The 13,510-nt window shown below is 39.8% G+C and overlaps 2 protein-coding genes across 10 annotated transcripts in view; both read right to left on the bottom strand.

The window, feature by feature from the left end:
• The window catches only part of phactr4b (phosphatase and actin regulator 4b), a 24,346-nt gene extending 22,474 nt beyond the window's left edge, over positions 1–1,872 (bottom strand). For 2 of the 8 annotated variants that reach the window (XM_034875376.1, XM_034875381.1), the window contains exons 1-3: positions 1,760–1,846; positions 1,300–1,398; positions 654–813 (exon numbers count right to left, since the gene is read on the bottom strand). The gene's annotated coding sequence lies outside the window, so the exon portion shown is untranslated. Of the gene's footprint in view, positions 1–653; positions 814–1,299; positions 1,737–1,759 lie in introns of those variants that run through there. The other 6 variants (XM_034875380.1, XM_034875382.1, XM_034875379.1 and 3 more) reach the window with 6 other exon arrangements.
• Positions 1,873–8,677: 6,805 nt separating this feature from the next.
• Positions 8,678–12,562, bottom strand: LOC117946938 (endothelin-2). Of its 2 annotated transcripts, XM_034875460.1 has the most exons (5): positions 11,761–12,562; positions 10,957–11,113; positions 10,171–10,284; positions 9,353–9,418; positions 8,678–9,254 (listed from the first exon to the last, which is right to left on the bottom strand). In XM_034875460.1, exons 1-5 carry the CDS (start codon positions 11,816–11,818, stop codon positions 9,170–9,172), a joined length of 480 nt encoding a protein of 159 aa, XP_034731351.1. In that variant the 5' UTR covers positions 11,819–12,562; the 3' UTR covers positions 8,678–9,169. The 2 variants fall into 2 exon arrangements, with proteins under 2 accessions (XP_034731351.1, XP_034731352.1); XM_034875461.1 differs by lacking the exon at positions 9,353–9,418 and having other exon boundaries at positions 11,761–12,555.
• Between the last annotated feature and the right edge of the window lie 948 nt (positions 12,563–13,510).

Here is a 13,510-nt window from a genome sequence, read left to right on the forward strand (position 1 = left end):
TCCAGTGGGAAATGGAAAGAGTTACAATCCAAGCTATGAGGCCGCATGTTTACCCTTGGAAGAGAACATTTACTTCTGGAGCTATAATGCCACAGGCAGACGAAACCAGAAGAAAAGCATGTTGCTGTGGAGGAGAAGAGATGCAGGTTGAAGAGAGAGGCACCTGGCCACACTATTGGTGGTCAGGCTTTAAGAGGTCTGGACGGGCCAAATAAACTAGTGTCACGTTAAGATGAACACTCATTGGAATAAATACAATAAAAAAAGATGTAGACAGTAATACAACAATTATGAACACATACACACGTTTTATGCTTGATGAACACACACACACATAAAAAAAGAACTATCAAGAGCTATAGGTTTTCTAGTCAAAAAGTATGTCGGCAAACTCTGAATAAATTACTGTGTGTTCCTTTTAGCATCCAATATCTGATAATTGCCTTGAGGACCCCACTCTCGTCTGTCAATAACACACCAACTATTGACAAAAAAAATGAAAATACGTTTTTAAATAAATAGCTATCGACCATCTTCCATCTTTGACAAAACAGTCCAAGTCCTAATTTGATTTAAATGGAGCGCTGATTTCCACTTGTATCGCCGAGATTAGACTGGACCGCTTCCTTTCCTGAGGTAAGAGTACAAATTACCTGAGAGGTTGACGCGCTCCCTCGCGCGAAGAGCATCACATTAAACAGCTGATCCTGCCGGAAGAAAGAGAGGACGGAGCGGTGTGTGTGTGAAGCTAGGATCGGCCTCCCACTCCGCGAGAGGATCTCGCGCCAGTGGACTCAAGATGCTGATGAGTGACTGATGAGAGAAGAGAAGAGCAGGGTCAAGCCAACCGCAGCCAGCACGTCAACTTCCGGCCAAACGTTTTCAAAATAAGTCACTGAACGCATTTTGCGACATTTTGTACAATCACAATTTAAATGATGGTGGGATTTGTCATGCGTGGATTTATTGTTGCCGCTCATGTTTTACTCGATTGCTTTTAACATACATGAAGATTTAGGTTTTGCAGTTGATATCCATTTGCCAACCTTTTAAATTAGCTAATTAATAGGCTACTTTGAAGGGCTTCTATTATGTCATCCTGCACCTAGCTACAACTCAAAAAGATATGATTTGGAAATTGATATGTTTTCCGATTTAAGCAGCATCCCCCTTTCTGGTAGCATCAAACAAAATAACACATGTAGCCTATAGGGGGAAAGCGTTTCTGGAGGCCTGTAAACTACATGCCTTTTGCTGCAAAATGACGCGTAGTAAAGGGGGGAAATCCGGCATACAGACCTTTATGGTGCATCCCCGTGACAGAGACATCCGACTGCAAACATCGACCCACCATCTACATCCCGGAGATCACACGCATCCTTTGTTGAGCATGGACGCCTGTGCAGAGATCAGCGGAAAATGGAGTTTTAGGTGGTGTACCAGCAGCAGGAGAACAGACGGAGAACAAAAACATCCACTTTATGAAACCCAGGTGGTGCAGAAAACCAAGGTATTTGCAGGCAATACTGCACTGTAAACGTGCAATTTGCTCGTGATGCCGGTTTGTTTTGGATCGGCCAAGTTGGAGCGCAACTTGGTCATTGTCTGCGAAGAAATCTTCCCTCCAGACTCAGTCAGCGTGGCTTATTTGCTCCAGCGTGACCTCAGCAATCACATTACCTCTCTCCTGACTCACCCTCCTCCTGCTTTGAAATTAGTTACAGCCGATTTAAAAATAGCAGCTCGGTCATTTCCTCACCTCACACTTTTCCCCTCTTCCAGTGCCCCGGTCCAAACATTTTACGCACTTACCGGAAACCATCCCGAGCTGGGCATCTCGGTACCGGTAGTTCTCCGGGGAAGCTGCAGCTCCTCTGTGGGCGTTGCAAACACGGCTCTTCTTTGTGTTAGGAAGACTTCAGTACCCAGCAGGCGTTGCATTGCATTGATCTGGGGTGGGAAGGGGGTCGGGGGAGTGGGGGTTAAGGCGCATTCCGTTATGTTATCAAGCTCTGATAATGAAACACCACAAAGCAGAGCTGTTCCCGTTTCCCTTCCTATACCCATCATTTTTATCATCATTCATTATTTAATTATAAAACTGTTTCCACATTTAAGCTTGAAATAGAGCCTGGTGTCTGGTGTCAAAACAAATTATATAAGAAATTAAAAAAAAAAAAAGTTAAAAGTACAATAGATTGCTCTTGATAAAACAACAATGTCTGATTTCTTCATTTTTTTGAACATTTGAATTTTAAACAATCTACATGATGTTCAATTGACAGTATAGTTAATTCTATTGTGTTCCATCTCATTTTATTTTATAATACAAATATCTAAGAGGACTACTATATTTGACACAACCACAGTCATGTGTTTAATTTCCAAGCTAGAAATCATTCTAGAAGATTTTGTGTCATTTTATTGTGTCATTTCAGTCCATATCAGCAATGCTAAAGATCCAACTTGGTGATATATGTTTTTCTTTTTTACATGCAGTTTGTGCTTCTTCTATTGACCACACATGTACAATCTATATAGGCAAAAGTGAAATATGCAGAGCAGTCAACAGCCATCAGCGGCCATCAGGGGGCCTTCTTCACATGTAGTGAGTCATCAGTTTTGTTTTTCCAGTAGAAACAGTTTGTAAGTTTCATTACATTTCAAAGGGAAATATTTCATTATCCACTGCACTAAACCGTAAAACAAAACAGACATTTTGCTCTCCCTTGGATTTTTAGACAACACAATGAGTAGGCTTGTTGAATAAGTTATGTCATCACGTTACACTTAAAAAAAAAGTTTTAGTCAAATGGTGATGTTTCTCCTACAGCATCAACACTGAATGCCAGCGTGAGAGATGATCTTGTCTGAGGTTATGGTAGCCAGAGGCCATCTACTGGCCAACTACGGCAACGGCATGCTCCTTTACTGTTATAGCCCCAAAACAATATGTGGCCTACAGTACATTACAGTATTTTTATGTACAGTACTTAGTCAGAAACACCACTGTGGATCAATCCGTACAGTTAAAATCCAGATGTTTTTTTTTTAGGACTAGCTCATATGTCAAGGATTTATTAGACCAAAACCTGGATTATTAAAGCTTTATCACTATACCAACCCAGGGAAATATTTTGATCCCCTGGGGAAAACCCAAAACCAATAAAGTCTTTTTATCCTTGTGAGCGTTTGATGTACAAAAAAATTTAAATTACATTTTAAAATTAAAAAAAATAAACAAACAATATAACTGAGGAGGAAGAAGCCACAGCACAACACCATATCTGGAGCCTTCCTGGTTCAAAAGTTTATCTGATACCCACAATCCAAAATGTTGGCTACTTAATGTTTGACATGATAAAAAGTCTCAGATAAGCTTTCACCACTTGACTTTTAAACCTAGTTTTATGTTGTTGTTTTTTGTTTCATGTGAATAAAACATTAAAACAGTTGTGATTTGACAATGTGACATCACTTTAACACCCAATATTTCACAAATTGATAAAATAACTACCATGTGCTGGCTGTGGGTTAGAAGTGTTTAGAAGACACCATCCACAGCGAGACACTGCATATTTACAACTAGGTTATCATGTGGGTTTTAATCAGCTGAGGGTACCTCCGGTATCTCTGATCAAAATTAATATCATATCAAACTAACCATAAAACATTAAATGACGCACTCTCTTTGGTAGCGCCCCTCAGCGATAACTAGAGCATGTTAGAGAGAATTTCATATCATGAAAGGGTGTTGGTCTAGTTACTCTCTAACCATTGCACATTGCCCTATTAGTCTACGTTACGCGGGGTTGTACTAAATGGGTTGTTCCTGCATGGCTTAAGTTGTTTGGATGTTGACATGAACAGGACAGGCAGCTGTCACATAAAGAAACATGATCTTGTGCCCTGGTGGTAAAGAAACATTGCAATGCACAGCAGAGTGGGAAACACACACTCTGCTGTGAGGGTTAGTTTATGTTTTTGACTGTAGGATACACTTGTCGTTGCATGACACAGTACAGTCTTGTTGGAAAACGCCTCCCATGGTGAATCTCCGGCAACAGCTGTGAGCATACAGTTTGTGTGTGTGTGTGTGTGTGTGTGTGTACCATGGGCTGTTGCCGCACTGAACATTCTTAGGGAACAGCTGTGGAATATTTGGCCACTGGCTGCATTGGGATTGTTTAACAGCAGATCTCTTCATTGACAAGTTTCTCATTTGCTGAGTTGCTGATGAATAAGCGCTAATGAAGCTTTATGGATGCCTAATAAGTCCCATTCCTTTATCATAACAAAAACTCATAAATGCTGAGGCAGGCAACCCATTGTGACTAAATGAATAATAGGAGGACAAAGTGCCTCAGAACAGCATTATTATTTATGCAATTATTTCAACTTCTGAGCATAATTTTCTTGATTTATTGCTGAAATCTTTCACTCAGCTAGAAAGATGTATGATACAGAGGTCTATTCAAAGAGAGGGAAAATAGTGTTACCAATCATGATCAGTTGGCTGTGACCCAAAATAATGCCTTTTGAGTAAATTAGGAAACAGCGCACTTAAGCATCTAAGGAATGTTTACTGAGTATGTAGAATCAGTATGGGTTGTATCTAATGGGATGTGACCATTTGAAGATAAATATACCACTGGGGTCAGTCCTGGTACGGCACATGAGTCATTTAGAGGATTCAGTGCTATTCAACTGTATCACGCTCACAATGTGAATGTATGAGATCATGCATTCCGAAACATTAGAGCATTACTCGGCCACACTCCAATGGAATTTTTTGGGAAAACAGATTCCCTCAATGTAAATGGCGTGACATATCTAAATCACCACATGTTTTTACGTCAGTGTCTGCTTCTTACTGACAGGTACACTGACAAAAAAAAAAACACAATGTATACAAATCTATCGGTTTCACAACTGATAGTGCTTTAAATGTTAACATCAGGAACCACATAATGCTGATACTGTTGATCAAGAATGTACAACCAAACCGTAGAGAGTACAAACTGTACTTTTCACCTGGTACATGTTGTACCTGAAGTGGAAGAATTGCCCTATACCTCAGACGTAATATTTATGAACACATTCCATTTTGATTCAACTTTATATTTAATCATGTACAGTATGTACAAATACCAACATCTCATACGATAAGAATAAGAGCAGACAGACAGGAAATTCATCTGTAAAAAAATGTGTCTTTGAATACTATTTAACTGCCCAAATTTACAGTGTAGATAGTTACAAACCAGCTAAATATACTATTGTTTTATGTTATTCAGACAAATACATTTTGCAGAAGGAAGCACCCTATGAAGAGATTATTCTGCTGGGGTTGTGAGAGATAAAAAAAGTATATATATATATATATATATATATATATATATAGTATAGGCTAATGTTTGGGGATTGTTTGAGTTAAGAGGTGACAGAACCAGGGGTGTTGCAATTACAGTATGAACATTTCCAACCTCTAGGCCCCAGATCAAAACATAATCTCATCAGCTTTCTTTTTTTTATTTACAACATTTAGAACAATAACTGTTAAGCTTCAGTCCCCATAGATCAAATCTACAGTCACGAAATGTAGATTTAAAGCCGCTAAAGTGAGCTGAACAACACAATGGCAGACAGAAAACAACAATCTAAGCAAGTTCTTCAGACAATAGCAAAGCAAGGGACTTATCGAGGAGATAAGTAAATGTGAGAGCTTGCTTGTTTGTTTGGGAAGAGGAACTTCCTGTTTTGGAGCTCAAAGTTAGCTAAAGTGGATACAATGCAGTGGCAGTCTGGCTGTCTAGGGGCAAAAATAAACAAAAAAAGCACCATTTGCATGCAGAACGTTTTCTAGCATGTAGGGCACTGCATCATATGTTCTCAATTTGGCACCCATCATCATCATAGCTGTCCTTATAACAATGATTAAAAGAATCTTCTGAAATTGCTCTCATCTTCCTGCCAATGCACAAAGTTGGGATGTGCATTACATATGTATACATGTTGCAGTTGTGTCAGACAAATGTTAAGTAAACAAGTTCTCTAACACATATTTTAAACACACAAATTATATTGTGCGCCTCCCTAGGGAGGTGCTCCAGGCACGTCCTAGGGAGGCCAACAATATAATGCTGGGAGGAGGCCTCGGGTAAGACCCAGGACTAGGTGGAGAGATTGTATCTCCAACCTGGCCTGGGAACGCCTCGGGATCCCCTAATGGGAGCTGGTTGATGAGGCTCAGGAAAGGGAAGTTAGGGGTCCCCTGCTGGAGCTGCTGCCCCCGCGACCCGATACCGGATAAGCGGATGAAGATGGATGGATGGATGGACATTACATTGTATAAACTATTTGGATTTAGTTCTACCCAATAAGTGTGACTATTAATCATTTGGCTAAATTCAATAATGTAATATATCATCCATGAAGGAATTCTTTTGGAATGACTCCTGCAAGGAAATGGAAATTTCCACTAGCAGATTATAGCAGCTTACAAAAGGTATAAAAATACAGTATGAAGAGAAAAACAGTATAAAAAAAAACCCAATAATAATAACAATAAAAATAAAACCTTTAGCATAAATTGTCAGTTAAGAGTGGTTATTGCCCAGGTACATATGTGAGTAGACTATTAATTACTTAATTGCAATTGTGACGTTTTGACATAAATGTAATTGAAGCCAAAGTCAACAGACCAACACACATTTTGAATTTATCATTGTAGGAAATGCATGGGGGAAATAATTAAATTAACGATTGCTGAATTCCATTTAGCTGCTTTGATTGTCTTCCTGGTATTGTGCATGCTGGACTATTGTCACTCTCACTGGGACACTTGATTACTAGTGTAATTAGTCACACCTGTGCATTTTGTTACTATAAAAATGTGTGCTGTGAGAAAGACCTGTTTATTCACAAAGATACAAGCTGAAGTTTGCCTACATGACACTTACTGTGCTATTTAGAATGACTACAATTTCTAAAAGCACTCAGGCGATTGACGACAAAAGGTGACACCCAAAGCTTGGCTGGAGCCCAGTGATTCTCATTCATGTATGTCTGCATGGTGGCAACAGTGAAGTGACTCACTGGCGACTCTCCTATTCCAGCACCATGGACAGAGTTCTGCCACTGAGCAGCCTGTGGTTCCTCAGCTGACACAGTAAAGACTGTTTATTTATTTACCTAACGTTAGTTCATCATTAATCAGCATTTGTGAGTTCATCATATCATCTTTATCTCTTTCTGTTTTACATCATATTATACCATTGTTTATTGTTGCTGTTGATGCCACTCTGCAACTAGGATGTTGAAATACCTCAAGTTAAAATGAATCACCGTATCACCAACCCCCCAATGGGCGCATGTCCTTTCCGATGAATGACCTTAGACTGGCCTGTTACTTCCTGCCATTTCTCCTTTCTGTTTCTTTGGACCGACATAAATGTTGAAAATGTTTCCTGTTTTGCCGCGTAGAACGCAGACAACCATTGAAAACCAGAGAGTTCAGGGAGTCAAGTAATGTACAGACAAGAGTGAAACAGATAGCGTGCACACTATGCTGAGAACGTTTTGAATTACGTTAACATTATGACAACAATGCAAAAACAGGGCTTCACAGAACCCCTACTAAAACTTTTAAAAGTAGCCTACATTATTAAAGTATATTAAAAAAGAGATAAAGTATAATAAAAAGTAAAGGAAAGGATTTTTTTTTTCAATTCAGAACTCTGGAGTAACGACAAAGAAGCTTTAAAGCAGAGTTTGAGGAAAGATTGACACCACTGTGTGAAGCTACAGCTAGCAGCTGTTAGCTTAGCATCAGGACTAGAAGCCGCGGGAAATAGCTAGCCTTGCTCCATGCAAATTAGTTTAAATACATGTGTAAAGAGGAGATGTCACAGCTGACTGAAGTATGAGCATCGCACAACAGTATCAGACAGCGTCCACTATTCTACTGTGGATGCAGACAGCCTTTATGTAATACTGTCTGAAGGCTCCCCAGAAAAAAAAGTTGAAGAAGTATGACAGTAATGAAATGAAATGCAACCAAGCAGGAACAACTACTACAGAAATTAGAGCCACATTAACACTTGAGTCTTGTCATGCATCATTGAATCAGACTAAGAGTGCAGGTCAGTTGTATTCATAAGATAACAGATAACTCAGCCCTTGTTTTCTTGGCTGTAGTCCTCATCTGCACTTCTTGCAAATGTAGGCGCATGTGGACGGTATGTTCTGTGCAGGCAATCATAAAGGAACATGGGGGGGGGCAGAGCATTTTGTTCCTCTCGGTCACCCTGTGAGCAAAGTTACAAAACGCTGCATTCTTTCAACAGATCCTTGTGATAACACAGGCGGTGCTGCCTTTGAGTAGCAGGGAAAGCTATTATTAATATGAGCCTTGAATTCCTGGACCATTCATCCGTCTCAGGCATCCTTTTGAACTCAGAAATGTGTTTGCTATTCACACAATGGAATCACACATACTGCCTAAAAGTTATTTATCCTTCATGTTTACTTCTCAGTAATTTACAAAGTGTGCCTTCATACAGCAAACAGTGAAGCTTATGAATTAGAAAATAAGACAAAAACAAGATGAACTTTTTGTTTTGTTTTTTTAGTCTTCATTTATTTTTATTTTCAAAGACTTGCTTGCCCCCCAAATCACTCCCAACAAAAGGAAATCTATACTTGTAAAGTGAATAAATAAATTTGACATTTTACGAAAGAATGAGTAAAAACATGCAATGTACAGCATGTGCGACATTGCTGAACAAATATGTTCAGTATGCAAATCCCTTTTCCTCTGGTACATCCTTCTACATCAGTGCTGGCCTGGCCTGTCTGTACAGTGACAACAGACAACCTTGCAGAGCAGACGGCCAGAGTCAAACATGACAGCCGGCACAGCGTTCTCTAAACAAGATTGTGCTGATCTTACACATCAGTTTCCATGATGTGTTTGCCAAACTCTGTCACCTTTCCCAGCCTCTATTCCCGGGTACAAACAGACATCTTTGTGGCGCTTCAGGCCTTCCTGCGTCCGACAACATCTTTCAGCAGCCCTTTGTTCCCCCTGTCTATCCAAGGAGTGTCATTTGTTCAGGTGCTCGCTTCTCTCTTTCTCTCACTCTTGCCGCCTCAGCTGGCACATGGTTTAGCGAGTGCTCTCGCTTTGAAGTGACTCATCTCTGTCTGAATCAGCTGAATCCTGAGCTGTCTTGGAACTGCTAGCCGCAGATCTGAGGGCCAAAAAGTCAGTTGCACAATCAAAACTATTAACAAAATTTCAGTGAAGTTGGGAGTGTTTATTGAGGTAATCTTTTTATTCAAAGCTCACCTTAGAATGCTGAGTAAGTTGAGTTGATGTCCCTTCACAGATCTCTTTGATGACATGAATGCAGGACTGCACAAAAGAAACAGTGTAGTTACCAAAAGATGACCAGTGCTTTTGAAATCCAAGCTCAACCTGACATTGCAGTTTGTCACTTTAAAAGTTTTATTGATATTGCTGTGGTTAGAGAACACCCCGCTTAAATAACAGCATCCAACAGTATTTCTTGTTTATGCTCTCAGTTACCTAAAACATCTTATCTTTACAGGGTCACTAAATGTTTTATGTTACAAGAAAACAGTGAACCACATCAGCAGATCTCAGTTCTGTAAAGGTTTCAAAATGTCACGGTTTAAACTTGAGGCCTTGCTGGCCTCATACAAAGCCCCCTGTCTCGGTCTTTTTGGGACAACATCATCTGTTTGTTATTTCTAGGAAACTAGAATTCTCAACATGGCTTTTCATTGCTTATAAACTCTCACGCACGTTACACCTTCGGCCCTCAGATCATATCAAAAACAAGCATTGTGAACTTTGTTCAGCAGCTTAAAATTATTCTGCTCCCTCAGGCCTCAGCTGTGTTGTTTTGGTGCTCACACCCCTTGACAATCAGGACCTACAGAACACAGTATAAACACATTTAGGCTAATAATAGCACCGAAGTAAAATGAGATGTTCCCTCATGCTGCACCATACCTTATCCTCCACAAAGGCACTAATACGTACTTTTACTAACTAAGCAAGGCCACCAGATCTGGTTTAAAACACTCACAACTCTCAACCAATGCTTGAAGGCTGTGTGGGATCATAGGGCCCCGACTCACCCGTGATGGCAGAAGTTGGTACAGGTTTGATCGTCATGGTTGGCACAGCTGCAGCGGCCAGTGGACCTTCTGCGTCGGGACAAAGCGCTGCCTAGCCCATTAACTATTGTCTTACTGCAGACAGAAAGGTACACTCAGTGCCAATGCACACAACATAAACATTCTGCAGACTTTGCACTTTGATACCTTTCTGCACCACTGCCCTTTTAGTTATACAATCATAATGACAGTCTATGTTTATTTTGTAGATATTGGCCTCAAAGTAAGTATGCAGCAATTGTGTGTTGTGGGTGGGAATCCCCAGAGGCCCCATGATACGATATAATCACGATACTTATGTCACCATGCCATATTATTGCATTTTTAGACATATTGCAAAATTCTGCGATATATTGCAATCCATTACCTTTTTTTCCAACTTCCAATTATATTCCCAAAGTAAAACTTTTATCTGTTTTTTCAAACAAAAGAAATGTCTCTGGTTTGTTCATATAACTTCAATTTTCCATCTAATGGACTGAAAAAGCACCAAAAGGTTAAATTGTCATTCGCAAATTATATAACTAAAGATTGATACCTGTCGTCCATGTTTCAATATAGTATTGCCACAGAAAATATGGCGAAACTATGCTGCATCGGTCACCCGCCACACCCCCCCCCCCCCCCCCCCCCCCCTCACCCCTAGTGTGTGTGTGTGTGTGTGTGTGTGTGTGTGTGTCTGTGTGTGTCTGTGTGTGTGTGTGTGTATATCGTTTGTGTCCCTAGACGACATGTCCTCATACTCACCTGGGTGTGTTTACCCAGATGATATCTATGTGGCAGAAGTAGTGGCATTCAGAGTCCAACAGGTTGCTGCAGGAACAGCGCTTGGTCCTCACTCTCTGTGCTGGGACCAAGTCACCAGCCTCCACTTCCGGTTGTTTCGTCGCCGGAAGACTTAAACCTAGTGCGAGACAAAGAGCCACTTCATTACAGTGATCCAAAAGCAGCATCAACTCCAAACTGTCAGCGGCCTCTGTCTTTACTCTTTTCCACTTTAAGTGTTTCTCAAAACACAAAACAGATAAGTGTACATCACCAGTCTACCATGTCCATAATTTGCAAGTGAGAACATAAAAAAGCTCATCAATGATTCTTTCTTTCTGCAAAACTCATCACTCTTGATCGTTAACAGTGAGCTAACAGACTTGTTATATGACAATGTATAAATTCCTTTGATACCTTTTATGCTAACATTGTAGACAGTCAAAAAAGACTAAATCTAAAAGACTCACAAACAAACAATCTCCTTTTATTTTAGAGAAAAAGCCTGCATGAGATATGGAAAACAGCTACTCCTGCTACTACTTGTACTTGAGGTATCACTGTAATAAATCCCAAACTGTATGTCAACATTTAGCAACAGTAAAAACATGTTAATGACATTAAATTAGCAGCTTTTGTGCGATAAATGGATCCTTTAATGTTTCCTGTGCTTAACTGAGAAAGGTCTTACTTCAATTTCATGCATAACCCACCAAAATAATACATAAACTACATCTATATAAAATAGATAAAATTGTCCAAAAAAAATACGAAAAGTAGACTCACCATCCTCCATGGAAGTCCAAAGAGTGATGAGAAGAAGAACGCTGGTGTGAGTGGACATAGTTGATAGCAGATGGATGAAGCTCTGCAGATAGATTATCCATACAGTTACAGCTGTGTTTCTAATGTGCTGCTGCTGCTTGTCTGCAGGTGTCTGAGCTCTGTCACTCTCTTATACCTCACATGATGTCATGACAAAAGCTCCACCCACGGCTGCTTGCTACGGAGCCACAGACCCCAACTCCAACCTGTGACACATTCCCGGATTATCTGATGCTTTGCAGCCTCTGTGTGACACCAATGTCACGTGCTGAGTGACATTTATGTCTGCTGCTTGCATTTGAATGAGGAATTGTCTCTTTCCTCTCCCTATACATGAGATTTTAGCGGGAGGAAGAGCGGGATGGAAGAAGAGATAAGGTCAGAGGGATAACCTAATATGCTAGAGTGGAGAGATGGAGGCTGGTGGATCCTGACATGAATATACTCTAAAAAGTGATGGAAGAGGCCCGAAGAAAAAGATCCCAACAGTGATCCTTGGGAACACATGTGGGAAGCGATAAGATGGAGATGCAATGACGTGCTAGGATATAAGGGAAACATTTTAAATTGGGTTTTCCCTAAACCAGTTGCTCTATTGGAACACAAATACAAAAATGGAAGGTTAATACTGATAACCAGACCCACATATGTAAATCCAAGGATTATTTTCATTTTCAACATTTAACTTGTGAAGCTACTAATACAAAGACTGACCCTATGTCATTAGGACCTTTGAATGTATTCTGAAAGAGTATCAGTAACATGTATGGATGAACAAAGCTTATAACCTTTTAAAAAACTGTTGGACTTTACAGGGACTGTTATTTTTATATTTTATATATATATATATATATATATTTTTTTTTACATGATTTGCTTATACGTAAGTTACATGCAGTAACTAATCTATTGCACAATTTGGACTTAATACTAAAAGTAGAAAATATCAATGTATTTTTTAATAACAATGAATCACATGACTACTTGAAATCAATGTGACAATGTAAAAGTTGTGAATTGAAGAAACATTTTCTGAATCTGCAGATTTAGAAAATAATCCCTTTAGGTTTATAGAGCTTCATAAGAAGTTTTAGCTCATTTTTTATCTGTCCTGTCTGCAGCTTTACAATTTTGATTCACTCTCACCGCTCTCATAGGCTTGTTTTTCAGCATAAATCTCTAAAAATCCACTGTACACTATCTGCTCAGCACCGAACGGCAGATATAGTCAGAGACAAGCTGGTGAACATAGCGGAGTTTTTAACATCTAAAGAAACAGTTAATTTCCTCAGGAGTTGGTGGAGACCAAAAACAGAGCTAAAAGAGAGTGAATATTGGATTTACATTCATCAGACAACCAGAACTTAACCAAATGAATGATTCTATTGCTCAGTAACGGCTTGATGTGTAAATTAACAACACATATAATTTGCCACATCAACTCAAAAGGTGTTTCCTCTGCACCCAGTGGCAAAAAACTGTCATTGTAGTGACTCTCACAAAAGAAATTCCAGGGTTACATTTGATTAAACTGATGCCTCCATGATGGGCTGTGAAAGCCCGCACACAGATAATCGTGAAGCTTTAACTAGAAACAGAGGCAGCATTGTTTTATGTCGTCTCCCACCCACATGTTGCCTCAGTGTGCAGGTCAGCCATACCAGAGTCATACAGATAGCCAAATAGCAACCTTTACTCATGTAAATACAGT

Source organism: Etheostoma cragini, chromosome 6 (assembly GCF_013103735.1).
Source record: "Etheostoma cragini isolate CJK2018 chromosome 6, CSU_Ecrag_1.0, whole genome shotgun sequence".
Taxonomy (NCBI): Eukaryota; Metazoa; Chordata; class Actinopteri; order Perciformes; family Percidae; genus Etheostoma; species Etheostoma cragini.

Bases quoted from the DNA above. Each gene is read 5' to 3' on its own strand.
- LOC117946938 (XM_034875460.1), bottom strand. From the start codon at position 11,818: ATGTCCACTCACACCAGCGTTCTTCTTCTCATCACTCTTTGGACTTCC. The intron at 10,285-10,956 runs GTGAGTATGAGG...TTCTGTCTGCAG, and splicing joins ATCTGGGTAAACACACCCAG to TAAGACAATAGTTAATGGGC. The intron at 9,419-10,170 runs GTGAGTCGGGGC...TCTTTTGTGCAG, and splicing joins ACCAACTTCTGCCATCACGG to TCCTGCATTCATGTCATCAA.